This window comes from Pelodiscus sinensis, chromosome 4, assembly GCF_052426305.1.
Source record: "Pelodiscus sinensis isolate ZL-2025 chromosome 4, ASM5242630v1, whole genome shotgun sequence".
NCBI classification, from domain to species: domain Eukaryota; kingdom Metazoa; phylum Chordata; order Testudines; family Trionychidae; genus Pelodiscus; species Pelodiscus sinensis.
The window spans coordinates 41,263,922-41,287,395 of NC_143055.1; the positions used below are offsets into that span (position 1 = coordinate 41,263,922).

General features: G+C 41.1%; 1 protein-coding gene across 2 annotated transcripts in view; it reads right to left on the reverse strand.

Annotated features, from left to right (window-relative positions):
• ARAP2 (ArfGAP with RhoGAP domain, ankyrin repeat and PH domain 2) overlaps positions 1-23,474 on the reverse strand; it is a 209,596-nt gene that overhangs the window by 21,009 nt on the left and 165,113 nt on the right. For both annotated transcript variants that reach the window (XM_006128750.5, XM_025187574.3), the window contains exon 27: positions 14,981-15,109. In XM_006128750.5, coding sequence (XP_006128812.3) covers positions 14,981-15,109 — 129 coding nt within the window. The remainder of the gene's footprint in view (positions 1-14,980; positions 15,110-23,474) is intronic.

Below are 23,474 nucleotides of genomic sequence, written 5' to 3' on the forward strand. Positions count from 1 at the left end.
AAAGAATATTCCAAAGCTTATTTAGACTTCAATTTATTCAACGAATCTATCAACAAAAAGTATCAATTATGTCATGTTGGCATTGGACTATCGTACTCAATTTATTTCTAAAACTGGTCAACAATTTTTGAATATAGTGGGTGGGCAAAAGCCCTGCTTTTTTGAAATTGAAAAGTTTCACAAAAATGCTGGCTTTAGGATTTTTTGGAGGGTGAAAATATTTAACTTTTTTAAAAATATCAAACTATCAATTTTTTTCACTGCTAAAAACTAGGTTTTCAGTCAACTCAGTTATGTTTTTGAAAAACTGATTTTTTTTTTAAATGGGACACAACTTCAAGTGTTTGACATTTTTGCAAGTATATTTTATTTATTCAGTTCTACTAATTTGAGGTAGGTCAAATGTCAGCTGACGACTTTTGGTCACTAATCCCAAAGTAAAATTTAAATCAAACATAGAAAATATTAGTCCAGACCCGTCCTGAATTTAGCAAAAGTAAAAAAAAACAATTATAGAAAAGGACTGTGAGGGGAAAAAGAGGTGTAAAGTAGGAATTTTGTACTTAAAGTCTAGTAGGTGCTATAGAATACCACAGCAAATACAGCTGTCTGAATTGGGGGCGAGGGGGTGGGGAGGAGACAACACCGAAGACAGTGAAGATTGTGGCTACTCATGTTTAAATGAGCAAAGGATATTCTGCCTTTTATCTGAAAACTAGCGTGAATGACCTGTATAGGAAACCTAGATTCCTGTGACTGAAATGATGCTAGAGTTTAAAGTAAATTAGGAACACAAAGCAGTACTTTTCTTTTTTGTTCAGATCTTTACAGCATTCATTTTGAAGTTATTGACACAAGGCTTACAGAAAGGCATAGAATCCAGCAGCACAAACTTCACTTCTGCTGATCAGTAGTAAAAGCAGATTGGCAAGTAGGAAGAGGAATAATCAGGTAGAGGATAGATAGTCTCCCTCATTTCCCCTTCACACTTTCACCCGTGTAGGGAGTCATAGCCTGGTAACAACAGATAATAATTATTTAAAAACCTTTGTCTGCTGTTGTTTACGACCTCTAGAACTATCTTGCCAATTTGTTAAGGTGTTTTCAGTGGCGGGAGGGGGGAACACTGGGTTATAACAGGAGCCTGCCATTTAAATGTTTTTTACATTGCTGGCTTCTTTTCAGTAAGATTTTGATTCGTGATTCACAAAGTTGGTACACAAATTGCAACTTACCAAGAAGTTGCAGAATAATCTACCTTTAAAAGATATGTGAAAGAAACAATATTTAAAGTAAATCTTCAAGAAATCTTAGGCAAATCCTATATTTCATCCATGCACAAAAGTTAATCAGGAGCACAGCAAAGAAAACTAATTCATATGTAAGCAATGCTTAGGTACAAAGATTGTGATACTTAAAAAATAGCAATGCCTCACAGCAAATTACACATTTAATTATATTTTGCAACCAGTGATTCCTACAATATATCATGATCAGAATCATCAAATTCTTCTACAGACATGCATTTCTTTGTACAATAATCAAGAAACTACTCAAACTAATAAAAAACTATTCTGCTGTACAGAAAAGACAAGAGGTATGGCAAGAGATCACCCTGGTCCATGATTAGGGCAATAAATCATAATAATTGTTGTGTAGCAGGTCCTTTTGACCACAGCCTCGCGTGTATTGCCCATATTGCCACACTAAAACCTCTCACAAGAAAAACACAGGCCACTGAGGCAGATCCAGAGACAGAGCTTGAAATCCCTCAGGTGCTCAGCACAGTTCTCAGTAAATGGAACTTAACTTGGCAAGCACGTGGGCCAAAAAGATAAGCGCAGGGACACAAGCTGTCCCATACACTAAGTTAACGAGCACTAAAAAAAACCAGGATAAGATAGGAATAAGAGAAATGAGCTGTCATATACATCAGTTAACAAGCACCTAGAGCAGGAAGCAAAAACATAGCTAGCTTTCACGTTTGCCAGTCATGTCTGCATCAGGCACTGACCACAATGGCTTGAGGCAGACGTCATGTCACAAGGAAGGAACCCTAATATGGTACCAGATATCAAATAACCCTAATATGGTACCGGATGTCAAAATTATAGTATAAAGCACCCTAAGCTCGGCGAGGTTCCGTATCAAAATAGAAGGCATGTATCATCCAGCCTGGCTAAGGGGTTGATCACCCAAGGCCGCCTCCCACCCACCGAATCACGAAAGGGTGTACGAATCTGGAGCATGCTACATGTTGTTTTGTGTCTGTGCATTGTAATTGTTACTGGGCTTGTGAGAATTGCTTATTATATTGTATTAACCATTTCATATTTAGAGGTTGTTAAGTGTATGTAGATTAATGACTAACTCCACCAGCTGTTCAAAGATAACCATAGAAGGGTTGGCTACCAGGAGGAGTTTTTATTATTGCTGTATTGGTTTTATTTGTTATATTCTTTGTTTCCATGCTGCTCTGTCTAAGATGAATCAGAAACAGCGATTTAAAATAATCAAATTGTAGTTAATAAAGTTTGTAATTGGTTAAGTGCATTTAAGTCTCAGGCTTTCTTCCTTCTCAGCCCCAGTCCCTTGCCACAATCACCACCCCTAGACAATCTTTTGAACCTCTGGTTCATCAATAATCAGGCTTATTTATTATACTGAAGACAGTCTCTCAGTTCTACCAACTGATTGACACACATAGGTTTTTATTCAAATCTTAGGGAAAATTGCTTCAGTTCTTTATCACAAAACTTATCCTTGAACTATAGTCTATGTTGGCTGTCTGATGCTGAAATTAAACCTAAAATTATTTCATTTTTGTTTTAATCTCACTAATTTTACATATAAAAAAATATGACCAAATAGGAGACCATTAAGTCTCAATTCATCTATGTTTCCAAAGCGGGTATTGCCTCTCCCTCCCCCCCAAACAAAAATTGGAATAACAGACTATGTTCTTAAAGGTCAATGTTTCTCACTTAAGCGACCCAAGACTTTATTTGGAAACTCCCAAGGATTTTATACATAGGTTCATTAACCCATATACTTCTGACAGAAGAAAGTTAATCTAGGAAATTCTTGTTTTAGAGGAAGAAATGAAGACTCATGAAATGCAAGTGAGCCTTACTGATGATCTCTTGCCATAAAAAAGTTATATAACCACCACCACCTTGCACAGTCTGATCAAATGAAAATCCTGAATGACCCAATCAACAAGATATAAAGGTAGTTAGTCATCACAAAAAATAAAAAGTCCCCATGTCAAATGTTTTTAGCATATATTAATAAACCTAACCTTTAAAATTAACCTCTTTCAAGAGTAGTAAGCAACTTTTGATAAGCAATTTCCTGGATCTTTCAATACTATCTCACTTTCTGTTACATTTCAAAAATGCTGTATTTAAAACATTACCCTTCTCTTTGATGATAAACATATTTTTTTTAAATGGCTAAACTTCTAGTGACATGGCTCAAATAAACTCTCCTCCTGAGTTCAATACACCACTAACATAGAAGGCTCAGCAAAAATTAAGGTCAACGAAGTCTTATGAATAATCCAGGATGCCAAACATCCTGAGTTGAAATTAATTTCACTTTTATAGATGCCAAAAAGACATTTGAGCGAGTCATGGAATATTTTTTTTAATCCCTGGGATGAAAGCATTTTTATATTCATATCCTACACTCCCCTTTGTGTAAACTCTGTCTTGAGACATATAATTTGAAAACTAATTAATCACTAGTCAATATATATATGGATGATGTTGCTAGCACATGTTCAAAACCAGATGGCCTTGCCTAGGCAAAAGCTGTTCAACTATCCTATCCTAAACAAAGGACTGTGTTTGCCACAATTTACATATACTGGGAAACAGGATTCTCGAGACAATGGAGGAAGAAGTGGCAGAAAACAGAACAATTTGTATTTCAGAAAACACAAGTGAGGGGAAGAAAGAGCACAGAATCATTTTTTGCCACCAGATTCCATGTCACCTTCCTTATTTTTTGGAAATTTTACTTCGAGGAGTAACCTTTAAAAGAATCAACTTCAAAGGTTCACTGGAATTTAAAAAGGAGAGAAAAAACAAGTTCTCTCTCTCACCTAAGACAACAAAAGCACCAGCATCTTTGTCCATCAGGGAGATATTCTGACCAAGGAAAGGGTCAGTTGGTGAGAAGACTGTTAGTAAGAAAGGCAAACTTAAATAATGCCTTGCTAGATTAAGTTTTAGACTTTCATTTGTGTGTTTTCACTTTAAATTGCTTGTAAACATTTGTAAATCTCTCATGTACTTGAATTCACTTAAAATCCTTTCTATATTAATAAACATTTGAAAACTAATCCAGTGAGGAGTTTAAAATGAACTGTTTGGTAACTCCAGTTAAGCTAATAAACTGATTAATATTGATCCCTTTACAGAGGAAATGGATCTTAATAACTTAGCTGTCTAGTAGAGGGCTGAAAATCTGGGACTGGAAGTGCGCTGGGGTCATCCTTTTAACAGTAATCAAAGAGGCTGGAAGCATGAGTGTATTGAGTGTATTGCTGGCAAGCTGCTGGGGTCCCAGGGCTTCCGCTAGATAGACACTCTGGACATGACTTACATGCTGGTGGGCTGTTAATGAGACCAAGGCAGGGAGCCACAACAGCAAAGCATTGTGAGGCACCCAAGATTACAGGACAGGCAGTGACAACCTCTCACTGATCTGGCTTGTGTTCTAGAAGGTCACAAGACCATTGTATAATTGTCTTAGTGGATCCAAAATTTGAGTTCTGCTTCCAAACTACCTGTCTCAATAACTGCAATTCCCATGGTTTGTTATCCGGGAAAAAAAAGACACTAAGTCCCCTTTCCATTTTATTTTTGTTCTACAGAACTGGTGGCTGCATACTTTCCTCTATGTCATGGTGCCTAGTGTGAGGAGACCACTCACAGCATCTCTCTCTATATTGTGTTCTACCCCTTCTCTCTTTTTAGTCCTAATCAACTTTCAATTTGTAAGTATAGGATGCATCAGAATGCCCTTGATAAGAAGTCATGAACCCTCTCTGCTTTGAATCACACCCTTCCATAGGGAAACAATATGAAAAATGTGTAAGTATGCTATTTTTCTTGTCTATTTTAAAGGGAAATAAAAATTGACAATTTTTTATCATTTTTTATCATTTCAGAATCATCCTTTATGCTCCCATGTCTATTGCATTTAGTGATGATGGTGAATCAAAGTTTCATCAGACCTGTTGTAAACAACTGCCAAAGAAATGTAAATTAAGTTTAGTGGGGCTTCAGCAATAAGGGCAATTAACAGAACTAATTAGAAGGTTGGAACAATGTTAGGATCTTCACTGTTACATAGGCCAAAAATAAACATAGAAATTCCAAATAAAAAAATGAATCCCTCTGAGTACAAAGGGACAAAAGGAAATTTGCTGAAGAGGACATACTAGGTGCCTGATCAGAGGGACCCTGAGGGATGAAATCAGAACCATTTGCTTAAGGATAGTATCTGGGCTCCCAAGGTTTGTTTTCATCATTTAGCAATACGTGTACACCAGGGGTGTCCAAACTTTTTTCAAAGAGGGCCAGATTTGATGAAGTGAACATGCATGAGGGCCGACCATTTTGCCTGACATTCTTTGAACCATTAAAATTAAATGCAAATTAACTATTTTATGCAAAGTTTATTGCAAACGGCATACTTTTCATTTCGTCACATGGATGACAAATCTAAACAGGTGTTAAATCACTCTGCCTTTCATATCTGAAGGCCAGATGAAAAAAAATCCAGGAAGCTGAAATATATGTCAGGAACATTGTAAAGTACATTACATATTATTGGTAATAAAGGTTGTCAACTTTTAAGTTCAAAAAATATGAACAGGAACATAACACCAAGATACATGTTGTGTCCAAATATATTTATAACTGATTTAGACCAACTGACATTAACTGAGATTTTACAATGTATTCATCTCAATACATATGGATTCGTTGGGGGCCATAAAAGATAGATATTGCCAAATTACCTGGGGGGCCGTATTAAACTGGAACATGGGCCGTAATTGGCCCCCGGGCCGGACTTTGGACATGCCTGGTGTACACAAACACATAAGATTACAAATAGAAGTATTGTGCATTCCATATTTAAGAAGGTTTACCCCCTTCAAATTCTTAATTTATTTATGTATATATGCACGTGCACACACACTTTTAATTTGCCAATAACTTAATTACTTTTTGGATTTATGGTAGTTAATTAATACTTTCAAATTTAAAGAAAGTTACTAGCTTCCCTTTACCACTTTTATTGCCAATGTTTCTGGTAAAGTAAGAATTACAATGAGGCTTATTAAAAGCCTTGCAAAATGAACCTTTTTTAAAACTGTGTTTATATTTTAACATCCTACTGCTTAACTAGTTTACTTTTATTAAAATAAAACCTAGTAACTCTTGATTTTGTTTGTCTCATTGACCTTGTGTCATTATGAAAACAGGACATGAAAATCATAGAAATATTCCTTAGCAATTTTCTGTTTTTATGATGAACAGCAAAAAGTGAACGTTTCCAAAATTATGCCAGTTATGCTGGTGGTAAATTAATCTTAAACCACATTTGATTTTCTTTCATTATTTCCTTTTTAGATGGAAATGTGAAGGTGCATCAGATATAAGAATGGAACAATAATACTGGAGTTGGTAGTCATTGTGATTGATTTGGAAGACATTTGTTCAGACAGAGACAAAGTAAACTGAATGTCTAACTACCTTAAATCTATCACCAAGTACACCCACAGAAGTTAAAAAAAAGTAGTAGTCCTGTAGAGACTAATAAAAATATATATAGAAGTAGTATTTACAACTTGTTTGCTGCAAGACGTAATTAAGGAGAGGGGAAAAAAAGTCCTCAAAGCTTTAGTCACACTAAAACATATTCACCATGGAAAAACTTCTTAAAATGGCAATCCTAAATTCAAGAACAGATCCTGCAGTAATGGAAGAGATTATTTAGCTGTGATAATGTTGCCATGATCAAAACTACAATTAGCAACATTGTAGAAATATTCTGAATCAAAAATCAAGCAAGCGCACTCACCAAATTTGGCATGATAGGCATACGGGAAGGAGGCAGAGAACCACAATGGGCTGAATGTTGTGCATGGGCTGCAAGTTGCCCACCACTGATCTAAACACAGTACTATCAATATGCAGTATTAAAATGAAATGAAGACCCACACGAATGAACATTAGTATGTAGCCACAAAACCAATGTAACTGGCCCAAGTTAAATTACATAGCTCTGAGACAAACTAACGTACCAGCTAATGGAGATCCATTCCAATTGAATATACGGAGATGAGATGAAGCAAGCAAAGACACACACAAAAACCAAGGGAACATATAAAGGTTTCAGAATAAATAAAAAGTAAAGATAGCTCTGTTATGTCATGGGGAGTTTCAGAGTATAGGAAGAAATCAGTGGAAAGGCAGAGAGCTGGAGTAGGTGCAAGTGTCCATTTTATTGCATAGCACAGAACTCACCAGAACAAGCCCAGACTAGCTGGGCTGACCCCAGTGACCTACTCAGTTACCATAACAACAAGATCTATATCTACAACCCAATATACAACATATTCCTCCCCCCTTAATAAAAACGTCCCTTTAAGAAAACAAAAACTAACTATGAAATGAGGGTAGAACGCCTCAAGTTCCCAGCTAACCCTGGGGATTATTTTGCCCCATCTGTGAGTTAATCTCAACTAAAGGTCCAGCCGTTGAGGAGGCCTCCTTTCTCTAGGTGGATTACGGCAGACATCCGGCGTTCTCGCACCCGAAGATGTTATGGGTGCAGGCCTGACACTGGGCTGGGAACTTGAAGTGTGAACAGGTGAGGCTGTTGGATCAGCCTGCTCAGGGAGGAGGTTATTGTTCGCCGCTGGTGGTGATGGAGGAGGAGAGTCAGGAGCAGGTGATTCTTGACACGGTAGCTCACCAGCAGTGGGAAGGACAGGCAACTCAACTGGAGATGTGCCTCGGGGGCAGGAATAACCTGTCAATAACTGATCTACATGCCGCCGCCAGATGAGATCTTTTGCAGTCCGGACACTATAGGAAACAGGTCCTGTTTGAGCAATAATAGTGGCAGGGACCCATTTAGCTCCAGGAACATAGTTCCGAGCCAAAACTGTCTGTCCAGGACTAAAGGTTCGGTCTTTTGCTCTAGATGCACGCCTGATAACTTGACCTTCCTGCTGACGTTGCACAATTTGTCGTGGTTCTGAAGGTTTCAGCAAATCAAAGCACGTGCGTAGCTGACGTCCCAGCATTAGAAAAGCAGGGGACACTTTGGTTGTAGCGTGAGGAGTGTTTCTGTAGGATAGTAAGAAGGTGTCCAGACTCTTTTGTACGAGTGAATGTTCTCTAACCGATTTCAAAGCTTGTTTCATTGTCTGGACAAACCTTTCAGCCAATCCATTTGTGGCCGGGTGATACGGTGCTGAAGTGATGTGATGGATCCCGTTTGCTTTCATAAAATTTCCAAACTCCTGAGACACAAACTGTGGACCGTTGTCACTCACAAGTTGTTCAGGAATACCCAAATGACAGAAGATTCCCCGTAATTTTTGGATAGTACTCTCAGCAGTAGTGGAAGGCATTATACAGACTTTTGGCCATTTGGAATGAGCATCTACCACCACCAAAAACATGTTACCTTCAAATGGGCCAGCAAAATCAACATGAATACGTTGCCATAGTTTTTCAGGCCAGTCCCATGGGTGCAGAGGTGCCAATTGATGTGCATTCCTCACACCCTGGCAAGAAATACAAGCTCTTGCCTTCTTTTCAATGTCACTGTCCAAACCAGGCCACCAAACATAGCTTCGTGCAATTTCTTTCATGCGCACCATTCCACAGTGACCTGAATGCAATTGCTCTAACATCTGTTGTCTCAGTATTTTTGGAATAATGACACGCATTCCCCACAACAAGCACCCCGAATGGGTTGATAACTCCGTTCTCCTGGACATGTAAGGGACAAGGTCAGATGAGACCTGAGAGTTCCATAGAGATGTTCCACGCATCACTAGTTCTATTACTTGGGAGAGTACTGGGTCAACACGAGTTGCTCTCTTAACTTGTGCAGCAGTGATGGGCCTGTTCTCTACCTGCTCAAAGTAAAAGATTTCCTTCTGGCCACTATCTTGATATTTGACTGGCAAAGGCAGCCTAGAGAGACCATCTGCATTGCCATGTAGAGTGGCTTTCCGATATCTGATCTCATATGTGTGTCCTGAAAGCCACAATGCCCATCGTTGCATACGACTAGCAGCCATTGGTGGAATACCTGAGTGTGGACCAAAAATTGCCGTCAGAGGTCGATGGTCAGTGAGAAGTGTAAACTTCCGTCCAAACAGGTACTGGTGAAATTTCCGAATTCCAAAAACGATTCCCAATGCTTCACGTTCAATTTGTGCATAGTTAATTTCAGCTGTGCTTAAGGTGCATGAAGCAAAAGCAATTGGTTTCTCCTCTCCTGAGGGCATAACATGTGACAAGACCGTGCCCACTCCATATGGGGAGGCATCACAAGCCAACTGTAAAGGTAAGGATGGATCAAAATGCGTCAGGACCTCTGCATTTAGCAATGCACGTTTAGCCTTGTTAAATGCAACATCACAGGCGTCAGTCCACTTCCAGACCTTGTTCTGGCCAAGGAGCTCGTGAAGTGGTTTTAATAGTGTGGCTAGCTGTGAAATAAACCTTCCATAATAGTTCAATAGTCCTAGAAATGAGCAAAGTTGACTAACATTTTGAGGGGGTGGAGCTTCCACAATAGCCTTAACTTTTGAAGGGGACTTATGAAGACCAGTAGCATCAATGATGTGTCCCAAATATTCAACAGAGGGCTGAAAGAATGCACACTTATCTTTACGGACTCGTAGGCCATACTCTTCCAGTCTTTGTAGGGTAGCCTCTAAGTTCTTAAGGTGATCCTCCCCATGACCAGGATGTTGTCAAGATAGCACTGAACTCCTGGCAAGCCACACAAGATCTGGTCCATAGCTCTCTGGAACAAGGCTGGAGCAGAAGTTATTCCAAAGGGTAAGCGACAGTAACGATAAAGCCCTTTATGAGTCACAATAGTCAACAGCTCTTGGGATTCCTCCTCAACTTGCATCTGTAAATATGCTTGACTCACATCAATCTTGCTGAACCTTTGTCCCCCAGCCAGGCCCGCAAAGATGTCATCGATGCGAGGAAGGGGGTATTGCTCTGCACATAAAACAGGGTTAACAGTGACCTTAAAATCCCCACAAATCCGAATAGAACCATCTTTCTTCAATATTGGAACTATTGGAGTTGCCCATGGACTATGGGTAACTGGTATTAGGACTCCATTTTTGACTAGGCGCTCCAGGTCTGCTTCAACTTTTGGTCTGATAGCATATGGCACAGTTCTGGCCTTCAGATATTTTGGTTGGCTACCAGGTTTAATGTTCAGTTTCACGGTGATTCCCCTCATACTTCCCAGATCCTCTCCAAAAACAGCAGCATATATCAGTCAGACCTGTTTCTTCTTTAGTCATCCGGTGCACTTCTGCCCAGTCCAGTGGGATCTTCCTAAGCCATGATCTCCCCATTAAGGCTGGGTAATGGCCTTTCACCACAAACAGTGGTAATTCTGCAGTCCATCCATTTAGTTCCACCTTAACATCAGTAGTGCCCAATAGGGGTACTGCTTCTCCTGTATATGTCTTCAGAATGATCTTTATTGCCTTAAGTGGAAGATGCTTCAACTTTTCCTTATACACCGAGTCTGAGACCAATGAAACTGCTGCACCAGTGTCCACTTCCATGCGTACTGGTTTGCCATCCAACAGTGGGGTTACCCAGTATTCATGGGAGCCCCCTTTCAAAGACAAAACATAGCAGGGCACTTCTTCTTCAGACAAGGTGTCGCTTTGATCATCAGGCATCTGCTCGATGGTATGCAGATTTTCCTTTTTGTTCCGCCAGGCCACAGGCCTCTTTTTCTTTTGTTTACAGGCACGCCCAATGTGTCCTTTTTTTCCACACTGTCGACACACTAGGTTCTTACACCAGCATTCTGCGGCATGGTGACCTGTCCTACCACAGCGGTAACATTCCTGGCTCCCCACTGTTTTGTGAGTAGTTTCTTGGAACATTTTATGCACCCCAGGGGGTGCACTAAGGTATTGTGCCTCCTGTGTGGCCAGTTCCAGGGAGACCGCAATACCAATGGCCTTCTGTAAGGTGAGCTGAGCTTCTGTTAACAGACGCCTCCGTATAGCTTCACTGTGCAGGCCACACACTAACCTGTCACGTATGGCATCATTTAACATCTCCTTAAATTCACAGTGTTCAGCAAGCTTTTTCAAATTGGCTACAAATTGTACAATGGTTTCACTTTCTTTTTGGTCTCTGCTATGGAACCTGTACCTTTCTGCAATTACCGGTGGTTTTGGAGCATAATGTGACCCCAGGATTTCCACAATGTCATTGTAAGATTTGGTCTCTGGCTTAACAGGGAGCAGCAAACTGCGTAGCAGAGAATAGGTCTTAGCCCCTACAACACTTAAAAATATTGGCACCTTATTCTCTTCTTTATTGTCATTTGCAATAACAAAAAGTTCAAAACGCTCAGTATATACGTGCCATTGCTCTACAGTCTCCTCAAAAGGTCCCAGTGGCCCTGTAAGTGTAGCCATGGCTGCTGCACTCCCCCCGCTTTTTTTTTCTTTTCCAGTCTCTGGGCTCCTTGATCTTAGCTTCAGTTTGCACAGGGTAGCAGTCAGTTCTTACCCCCACCTTCCAGAACAGCCAGAAAGAGTTTGTTTTCTTACATTGACTTCTACTTCTTTTGTTGCTGGAGGCAGCACAAGCATCCCACCCTCGTCGCCACTTGTTATGTCGTGGGGAGTTTCAGAGTATAGGAAGAAATCAGTGGAAAGGCAGAGAGCTGGAGTAGGTGCAAGTGTCCATTTTATTGCATAGCACAGAACTCACCAGAACAAGCCCAGACTAGCTGGGCTGACCCCAGTGACCTACTCAGTTACCATAACAACAAGATCTATATCTACAACCCAATATACAACAAGTTCTTCCAAAGTGCAAATTAGACCTTCAGGCTAAATTACTGCAATGACCTATATTTGGAAATGAACTCTCCGACAATGAAGAAATGCCATTTGATAAAAGACACAGCAGTTCACCTTATGACCAACTAAAAACACCTTTTTTGCTTCATTCACTTTACTGGCCATGCATCAAATACCAACTGGGAATAAATATTGTCTTGTTAGTCTAAGCTCTCAACAGGCTAGTTAATTTCTTCCTCTCCCATCCTTTGTATGGGTCTTATATAAATTACTACTCTCAAGGATGGTGAAACTGAAGAATAAAACTAGTTAAAATAGTGGATAGTGTTTTCTTAGAAATGGAGCTTCCTTACAAAAAGAACCAAGGATGACAAGAAAAGGTAATCACACTCAGAACCATATGCACACGACCTTTTCTTGTCATCCTTTGTTCTTAATAGAAGGAAGCTTCACCACTGAGAGAGAGATAGACAGACACACATACGCTTAAGATTAGGGTTGCCAGGTTTCCGGTTTTGAACTGGACAGTCCAGTATTTGAGCTTACTGTCCAGGAAACAAATGAAGAAAATATCGGACATATAAATGTCTGGTATTTTCTAATTAAATACGTTTTATTATTATCAGGAGTATCAGTACTTAGCTGCATACTGCCTGGCTGGTAGACATGCTCAAACTACGTGAGTGTGTCTACCAGCCAGGAAGTACACAGCTACGCAGTAGAGAGGAGGGGAGTGGAGGCGGGACGGGGCAGGGTGGGGCCGAGCAGGGCGGGGCCCGGGTGGGATGGAATCCCCAGGACCGGACTCGCTCGTGCACCCCGCTGGAACTGTGCGCTGGACAGGCAGCACCGCAGGATCTGCGTGCACCTGCATCAGCCCTGCCCCCCACCGGCTGGTTCCCCCCTGCACTGCCCCTGGCCAGCCCTACTCCCCCGACCTCCTCCCAGCCAGCCCTGCTTCCTGCTGGCCAGTCCCCCTCCCAATCTTGGGGGAAGGATAGCTCAGTGGTTTGAGCATTGGCCTGCTAAACCCAGGGTTGTGAGTTCAATCCAATCCTTGAGGAGGCCATTTAGGGATCTGGGGCAAAACTTGTCAGGGATGGTACTTGATCCTGCTGTGAAGGCAGGGTACTGGACTTGATGACCTTTCAAGGTCCCTTCCATTCTAGGAGATAGGCATCTCCATTCATTTAAAATTTCCCAAACCCACTCCCAGCCAGCCCTGCTCCCCTCCCAGCCGGTTCCCTCCCTCCCGTTCTGAGATCACGTGTGTCCGGTATTTTTTTAAAACCCATCTGGTAACCCTACTTAAGATTTACATATGTGTGTTACTGGAAGTGACACAGAGAAAAATATCTATATGGATATGTTGATAGATGATGAAATATTAAAACTTAGTCTATCAAAAAAAATATCTGCTGTAGGTTTGATTGCCATAGACACCACTTTCATACAACTTTAATCCATAATGTACTGTTTTTCAGTTTTTGTTTTGGTGTAAACATGCAACACAGAAATTCCCCTCATGAAACCACCTTCCAATCCAATACTTTCCCTTAAACAAATATAGTGAAAAACTAACAACACATGAAATGGCTGTGGATTAGGGATGTAACAGTGTAGTCTATTCATCAATTAACCAATAAGCAAAGACTTATAGGTTAATGCTATAGACTACACACATTTCCTCCTCCCCGCCAGTAAATTTTTTAGCAGGCTGGCTAGCAGCCCGGCTCAGTCCTGGCTCATGCCGGGTCCTGAACCTACTCCCGCTGCATCTCTGCATTTAAAGTGTACTAGGAGCCAGCTAGACAGGCAGCCCGGCTCAGTTCCAACTCGTGCTTGGTCCAGGAGCTCAGTCCCTTCCCCACTCTCCACCCCCCAGACAGGAGATGCTGCCACCCTGCACTGCTGCCTCTTTATCAGAGGCAACAGTGCAGGGCAACAGGCAGCCAATCTGCAAGGGGAGCTGGTTTTTAAACTTGCTTCCCTCATAGATCAGCTCCTGCCTGGCAGTCTGCACTGCTGCCTCTGATAGAGAGGCAGCAGTGCAGAGTGCTCCTCAGGAGTGGGGCCCGAGTGCACTGGCTGCTGGCCCCACCCCCAGGGATTACAGAATAGTCAACTAATCAATAAAAATTCATGAGGTTAATCGACTATTAACCAATATTTAACATCCCTACTGTAGATGCAACTGCTAGATCACATCTCCTCATTTTACATCTAGGCTATGTTTATTCCTTGGGAGTTGTACCGATTTTTCTCTTCCTACCCTTGACTTCAACTGCCCTGTTCTCTTTTGCAGTTTGATTCTATCTGTCCTCTGTTTACTCGAGTGCTCCAGTTAGTGTCATCGGGATATACAGTCAGTTTCTTAACACTAAAAGGCCATCACCAAAGGTATTCATCAAAAATATCACCACAAAAGTCTAGCTAGACCTTTACTGGCGAATGAAAAATCTGGATGGAGCACAACTGTACTACAAATATCAGCAAGCAAAACATGGATTATCTAGAAGTGCTCTGTGGACCTACAGTGGTATGCAGACCACGGTTTCAGAACTATTGCCACAGAGTTTGGTATCAGGCTACTAAATGTTTTCATAGAAAAATTACTGGACTGTATAGTGTGGGGAAAACAAGAACACCACTAACTCATTTGTTTAAAGAAATTCAATGTAACAGTTGGTAGGGCTCTGGTTTTTATACTGTGTAGCACCTGGGAGTTTTTCAAATATTCCAATGATATTTTACATATATAGAACAATCACTTAAACTGTTAGAAAGTTTATGCCATGTTGGTACTTAAGACATAAAAAACTGCTAATTTTTTTAAAAGATAATGATACATACCACTGTAGAGTTTTATCGTGTCTGCTGTTAGAAACCTTTTTACTACAAGATATGCTGATCCAGGCTCAGGTAATGAACTCCAATGAAGAACTTGTTCCAGCACATTTTCTGAATAGTGCAGAGGGCGCTCTGAAAAATGTCAAAAGTGTAAAATAACAAAAACAAAAAGAAGAGAAGAAACAACAAAAACATAATCACAGATCCTGGGAGGTTACATAACCATAAGCATTAATGTGGTTCTCTTTAAAACATGACACCTACCTTGTCTGTTATTCAAATGAACACTACAATTAGGCATTGCACTGTGGATCTCCTCCCCCAACACTTTTTTTTTTACTATGTTCCATATGAATTTCAATTTCAAGAACTGCATACCCGATCGACTCAGCAGCAAAGTGTTTAAAAGAACTCATATTTAACACTTAATAGACCTTTCTGAAAGGTCATAAAAATATGTAATAGAACTACATACTGACTAATGCAAAAGTTAGACTTTGGTTAAATATTTAAACATAATTTAACATTTATATTATGGTAGCACCTAACATTTGGATTGACAGCCATGGAAACTAGCCAATGGCAGCTGTGGAGGTGGTACTTGCAGGTGAGGCCTGTGCACAGAAACCTGCAGTCTCCTCACCCCAGGAGGTGCACTAAGACTGCTTGCCCAAGCAGCATATGTGGCTACAGTATGCAGGCAGCTTGCCTGAGCACTCTGCTGGGCACCAGCTGGAAGCACCTCCCAGTCAGAGTCTGCACCTGGCACCTTCTTCTGCACCCCAACACCCTCATTCATATCCTGTACAAAGACTCCCACCTAAAGCCTGCACCCTCTCCTGTACCTCAACCCCCTGCCTCAGGTCAGAACCCTGATCCTGCAACCAAACTCCATCCCAGACCCCACACTTTCTCCATTAATGTAGTAGAAAAGTGAGGCTGGTGGTCACTTACCTAACCTTTGGAGTGGTCCCCTGTGAAAATTACTTCCTGTCCCAACCTAAGGTGCCAGCTGAATTTCATGGGGACAAATACAGTATTTCCTTAGCCTCAGGGATTCCCCTAGCCAAAAATCAACTACCTGCTGCAAACAATGGAAGTATGAGACCTCATTAAAACAAAAAGTCGTAATAATACTGTTTTATAAGAAATCAAAGCACCAGCAGTTGATTTATTGCATCCGCTTAGATGTGATATTTCAACCTCCGAGCACTCTCACATTGACTCTGGTACTGCACCAGGACATGAAGGGTAGGTAGGATTATCAGGAAAGCAGTCCCCACTGATCTTACCTCATGGAAGACACCACAGTAACTGTGTCAACTTCAGCTATGTTAGTCACATGGCTGAAGTTGCTTATCTTAGATGAACAGGGGACATCATGTAGCCTAGGACTAAGGCTAAGTTTGCACTGCCACTTTACTGTGCTGGAACTTTCTGACTCAGGGGTATGAAAAAACACCCCTATCCCCAAAAGCATCAAGTTACAATGCTAAACAACGTCAGTGTAAACAGGCTCCCAGAACAGCTAGTTACTCCCCTTGTGGAGGTGGTTTACTTAAAGCTCTGAGAGAGCTCTCTCCAAGAGCCACTGCCCTGACCACATTTTCACTTTATAGTGCTGCTGTGGGTGTATTTTAGTTTTAGAATAGTAGACAAAGCCTAAGTCTGCACAGCCTGAGCTTCCTTTCACCTCTGCCTTCATTGCCTCCTCCATATAGGAGGTGGAATTAAATTGGCTGAATGATTAATTCAGTAGTGGGGATTTAGCCAAAGGGACAAAGCTCATTCTTTGGTCATATGTTGTGATTAATCCTATACTGGACCCAATTAATTGTCTGCTAATATTTGGGAAGGAGGAAAGTAACACCCCGTTTTTCTTAAAAGTAATAACATTGAGGCCTATTGTTTTAAAGCCTTCATATGCCCCCTAGCATGGACAAGTTTGCATGTTGCTGTGTGTCTGAACAATAAAAGTAAATGTTTTATAAAATGCCCAAGTGAACTGGGAACCTGTTTTAAAAAAAAATATTTTAACATATTGAAAAGTCATTTTCTTACATATTTTTTCATTTCCTTCAGTAACATTTCTTCAATTTAATATTAATCTGAATGCATAATGGTATCCTATTTTACATAAACTAATTACAGCAAGCTTTCTGTTTTTATTGTAATGACAATTTAAACAAATCAATATAATGTGACTCAAAGGAATTTTAGGCTTCAGTTATGCTGGAGACTGAAATAGGATAGAGCAACATGGCAAATGGGCTCAGGAATCATTAAGGCCAGATTTCTGAGGCGCTTAGCCCCTGCAACTGAAACCAGATTTTCAAAGAAGTGCTTAGCTCTCACTAAAGTACCAAAAAAAGCAATCTGATTTTCAGAAGAATAGACTGAGCATTGAACTCTTTTGGAAGTCAGATTTTTCAGTGGCACTCACAAGTGGAGGCAAAAAGTTCAATTCTATCTCTAAAAGGCCTCTGCCTCCTAGACAGTGATGGAGAAGCAAGGCACCTAGAAGGTCTTGCTACCCTTTTTAAAAAAAAAGATCAGGAATGTTCCATGCCAGCACAGGCAGTCAGACATGTACATGGACACATCACTGTAGTAATCCCTTTGGGGTTGGTCAGTACCGCAAACTGTACTAGTAGAAACTCTTTTATTGCACAATGGAGAACTAGGAGACAAATTATGATGCTACCTCTTTTAATCACTAGCACAGAGCAACGGGAGGCATAATTTAGCTTTGAATAACAAATGACTTACTTATGGGCATATTAACCCATTTATTAAGATTTTTTGTAGTTGTTCAGAATTTATAATTATGGGGCAGATTAGCACTAGTTTTCTATGGTCAGTAATTCAATAGTCCCTTTATAACTGTGCCTATATGGGAACTTTTATTGAAGTAACCTATTTTCCTCAATAAAAGAAGAAGTGATTTAGATGCAGGATGATCTTTTAAATGTAACAATTTTAAACCAACTCATTGCCTGCTGTATAAAAGTAAAATCCAACCTACAGAAAAACTTTAAAAAGGGGTAGTAAGAACTAGGGGTTTCACCATATTTTCTAGAATATAAATGCTCCCAAAGTAAACTCCTACACTTTTATTTATAGCTACATTTCAGACCATCTGTCATAACGGATTATGTGGTACATAAATCATCATGCTAAAATGCATTAGCTGTTTTGTTGGCAACATACCTCATTTACAAACTATCCATCTCACAAGAAAATACTAAAAAATAGCATAGATCCTATTTGATAATAGCATATGGTACTAATAGTTCTCTGCAAAAGGCAGATCATTTTACCAATTTTTTCAACTGTAAATAATTTAGCTGATTTTTAATATTGTAATTTCAGAATTTCTAACATCAAATGGTCAACATATACTTCCAATTACCCTGTTACTAAGGTCATTATGCATTTGCTAGTAAATATCCAGAACAAGTTAGTTGGGTTGGAAACAGCAATTATGAGAAGGAAATTACATTTCAGATAATACAAAGTGTTAATTTTCTTGACTTCCGAGGATTCATTTTCAGCATGGTGCCCAAGAAATTGTTTGACAATATACAAAAAAGTTCTGCTCTCTAGAGACTGTAAGATAAACTTAATTTCCAATGCCCTGGACAGATGCCAATAGACAAGTACAATGATACGAAGTTTAACTTCTGTACAGGCAGTCCCCGGGTTACGTACAAGATAGGGACTGTAGGTTTGTTCTTAAGTTGAATCTGTATGTAAGTCGGAACTGGCGTCCAGATTCAGACACTGCTGAAACTGACCGCCAGTTCTGACTTACATACAGAATCAACTTAAGAACCCCAGGCGTCTCCAAGTCAGCTGCTGCTGAAACTGATCAGCAGCTGATTCCAGGAAGCCCGGGGCAGAGCAACTCTGCCTGGGGCTTCCTGTAGTCAGCGCTGGTCAGTTTCAGCAGAAGCTGACTTGGGACTCCTGGGGCAGAGCAGCTGGGGTGCTGCTGGGTTGCTCCAGTAGCGCCGCTCGGTGCTACTGGACCAACCCAGCAGCACCCCAGCTGCTCTGCCCCAGGCGTCCTGATTCAGCCGCTGCTGAAACTGACCAGCAGCGGCTGAATCAGGACCTGGGGCAGAGCAGCTGGGGTGCTGCCGGGTTGGTCCAGTAGTGCCCAGAGCAGCGCTGCAGGACCAATCGGCAGCGCCCCAGCTGCTCTGCCCCAGAGTCCAAAACAAAAGCCTGGTCTGCTGGGGGGGGGGGGAGCACACTAGCTGCGCCCCCCCTCCCCAGCAGACCAGGGACACGGGGAGCAGAGCCGCAGCGGCAGCGGGGTGCCGCACCTCTGAGGATTTGCTCTGGCAAAGCCTCAGAGGCGCGGGACCCCGCCGCGGCTGCGGCTTCAGTCCGGGTGCCTGTGGTCTGCTGGGGACCGTCCCCAGCAGACCACAGGCACCCGGACTGAAGCGGCAGCAGTGGCGGTTCCCCGCGCCTCTGAGGCTTTGCTCTGGCAAACCCTCAGAGGCACGGGACCCCCCCCGTGGCTGCGGCTTCAGTCCGGGTGCCTGTGGTCTGCTGGGGACGGTCCCTAGCAGACCACAGGCACCCGGACTGAAGCGGCAGCCGCGGCGGTTCCCCGCGCTTCTGAGGTTTGCTCTGGCAAAGCCTCAGAAGCGCGGGAACCCGCCCGATGCCCCTGGTCTGCTGGAGACGGTCTCCAGCAGACCAGGGGCACCGGAGCAGCTTACGAACGGAGCTTTCTCGCCCCGACCTCCGGGGCGAGAAAGCCCCGTTCGTAAGTGCGGATCCGACATAAGTCGGATCCGCGTAAGTCGGGGACTGCCTGTACTGATCTATATGAGAGAAGTTGTGGTCATCAGCATTATTTGAAATAAAACAAACAAATCTTATCATCTGGGTCTCCCAATCCCTTGTCTTAATTTTATTTTTTAGACAGGGACTTTGTCAGGGACTTGGTTGAAACAGCAACTGGGACAGGAACTTTGTCACAGTATGTCAAACAAATGTTTTACAAATAACTACATTAACAAAGGAATCTTGGAAGAGACAAAATGTACTAATATGTATGTTTTTGGTAAAAAACTGGAGAAGTGAAGATTATGAGACCTGAGCTTTTAAGGTGATTATTGGCCCTATCCATCTCTCATTCAAGTTAATCTTTATGGATAGTAATTCTATGCTCTCATAATATGAATATAGCAGTAGGGATCTATTATCAACCACCTGACCAGGATTGTGATTGTGAAATGCTAAGGGAGATTAGAGAGGCTATAAAAATTAAAAAAAAAAAACGCTCAAGAATAATGGGGGATTTCAACTCTCTTGTGGATTGATAACTAATTAAAAGATAGAAAACAAAGGGTAGGAATAAATGATCAGCTTTCAGAATGGAAACAGGTAAATAGTGGTGTCCCCAAGAGTCCATACTGTGCTCTATCCTATTCAACATATTCATAAGTGATCTGGAGAAAGGGGTGAACAGTGAGGAGGCAAAATTTGCAGATGATACTAAACTGCTCAAGATAATTAAAACCAAAGCAGACTGTAAAGAGCTTCATCAAAAGGATTGCACAAAACTAGGTGACTGGGCACGAAAATGGCCAATGAATTTTAATGTTGATAAATACAAAGTAATGTCTATTGCAAAACATAAAATCACAACTATATATATATATATATATATATATATATATATATGTGTGTGTGTGTGTGTGTGTGTGTGTGTGTGTGTGTGTGTGTGTGTGTGTGTGTGTGTGCGCGCAAAATGATGGGGACTAAATTAGCTATCATCACTCAGGAAAGAGATCTTGGAGTCATTGTGGATAGTTCCCTGAAAATATCCACTCAATGTTCAGCAGTAGTCAAAAAATGAAAACAGAATGTTAGGAGTCATTTAAAAAGGGACAGTGAATAAGACAGAGAATATCTTATTGCCCTTATATAAATCCATAGTATGCCAACATCTTGAACACTGCAGGCAGCTATCTTGGCATTGAAAAAATTTCAGTAAAGGACAACAAAAATGATTAGGGGGGTTGGAACGGCTACCTGATAAGAGATTAATCTAGGACTTCTCATACTAGAAAAGAGGAGACGGAAAAGACTAATATGGGATATGATAGAGGTCTATAAAATCATGACTGGTATGGAGAAAATGAACAAGGAAAAGTTATTTTCTTGCTCCCATAACACAAGAGATAGGGATCAACAAATGAAATCAATAGGTAGCAGGTTTAAAACAAACAAAAGGGAATATTTCTTCACACAGTGCACAGTCAACCTGTGGAATTCTTGGCCAAAGGATGTTGCGAAGCCCAGGACTTTAACAGGGTTCAAATAAGAAATAGATAAATTCAGGGAGGATAAGTTCTTAGATGGCTATTAGCTAGGATGGATTAGAATGGTGTCCCTACTCTCTGTTTCTCAGAAGCAGGGAATGGGTGATAAAAGAGGGATCGCTTGATGATTATCTGTCCTGTTCATTTCTTCTGGGGGCACCTGGCATTGGCGATAGTCAGAATACAGGATACAGGGCAAGTTGGGAAACTTTGTTCCCATTCTTATGGCCATTCTTATGTTCCCATTAATTGTAATGGAATTTTGCTCAGAACTTATTTGGAGTTGTGACATGAGCTCCTAAAACAAAGATAGATCCTGAGAGACAGTTAAATTTTTGGCAGACTAAATTTCATGAATCAATATCATAGAATCATAGAATAAGAGGACTGGAAGGGACCTCGAGAGGTCATCGAGTCCAGCCCCCCACCCTCAAGGCAGGACCAACCTCCGTCTACACCATCCCTGACAGATGTCTATCTAACCTGTTCTTAAATATCTCCAGAGAGAGAGATTCCACCACCTCCCTTGGCAATTTATTCCAATATTTGACCACCCTGACAGTTAGGAATTTCTTCCTAATGTCCAATCTAAACCAAGAGGAACAAATTTTCTCCTTCCTCCTTGTGACACCCTTTTAGATATCTGAAAACTGCTATCATGTCCCCCCTTAATCTTCTTTTTTCCAAACTAAACAAGCCCAGTTCATGAAGCCTGGCTTCATAGGTCATGTTCTCTAAACCTTTAATCATTCTTGTCGCTCTTCTCTGTACCCTTTCCAATTTCTCCACATCTTTCTTGAAATGTGGCACCCAGAACTGGACACAGTACTCCAGCTGAGGTCTAACTAGTGCAGAGTAGAGCGGCAGAATGACTTCACGAGTTTTGCTTACAACACACCTGTTGATACAACCTAGAATCATATTTGCTTTTTTTTGCAACAGCATCACACTGTTGACTCATATTCAACTTGTGGTCCACTATGACCCCTAGATCCCTTTCCGCCATGCTCCTTCCTAGACAGTCGCTTCCCATCTTGTATGTATGGAACTGATTGTTCCTTCCTAAGTGGAGCACTTTGCATGTCTCTTTATTAAACCTCATCCTGTTTACCTCTGACCATTTCTCTAACTTGCTAAGGTCATTTTGAATTATGTCCCTATCCTCCAAAGAAGTTGCAACCCCACCCAGTTTGGTATCATCTGCAAACGTAATAAGTTTACTCTCTATCCCAATATCTACATCATTGATGAAGATATTGAACAGTACGGGTCCCAAAACAGACCCTTGAGGAACTCCACTTGTTATCCCTTTCCAGCAGGATTTAGCACCGTTAACAACAACTCTCTGACTACTGTTATCCAGCCAATTATGCACCCACCTTATCGTGGCCCTATCTAAGTTATATTTGCCTAGAATATCATGCGAGACCGTATCAAATGCCTTACTAAAGTCTAGGTATATGACATCCACCACTTCTCCCTTATCCACAAGGCTCGTTATCCCATCAAAGAAAGCTATCAGATTAGTTTGGCATGAATTGTTCTTCACAAACCCATGTTGGCTATTCCCTATCACTTTATTACCTTCCAAGTGTTTGCATATGATTTCCTTAATTACCTGCTCCATTATCTTCCCTGGAACAGACGTTAAACTGACCGGTCTGTAGTTTCCTGGGTTGTTCTTATTCCCCTTTTTATAGATGGGCACAATATTTGCCCTTTTCCAGTCTTCTGGAATCTCCCCTGTCTGCCATGATTTTTCAAAGATCATAGCTAAAGGCTCAGATACCTCCTCTATCAGCTCCTTGAGTATTCTAGGATGCATTTCATCAGGACCTGGTGACTTGCTGACATCTAACTTTCCTAAATGATTTTTAACTTGTTCTTTGTGTATCCTATCTTCTAAACTTACCCTCTCTCTGCTTGTATCTGCTTGATCTGTATCTCTCAGGTTTTTCCATTTTACCCAGTTACCTCTGTAGTAAGCCCAACAATCTGTGTTTGTCAGAAAGTGTATCCAGTCTTTAAGTGAAGATAGAAAGAGAACATTCATTGTTATTTTTAAAATAAATACTTTTACATTTACTTTGGGTTTGATGTTTATGTCCACATATATTCAGAATCAAAGTGTTTAGGCATTACCTCTTTAT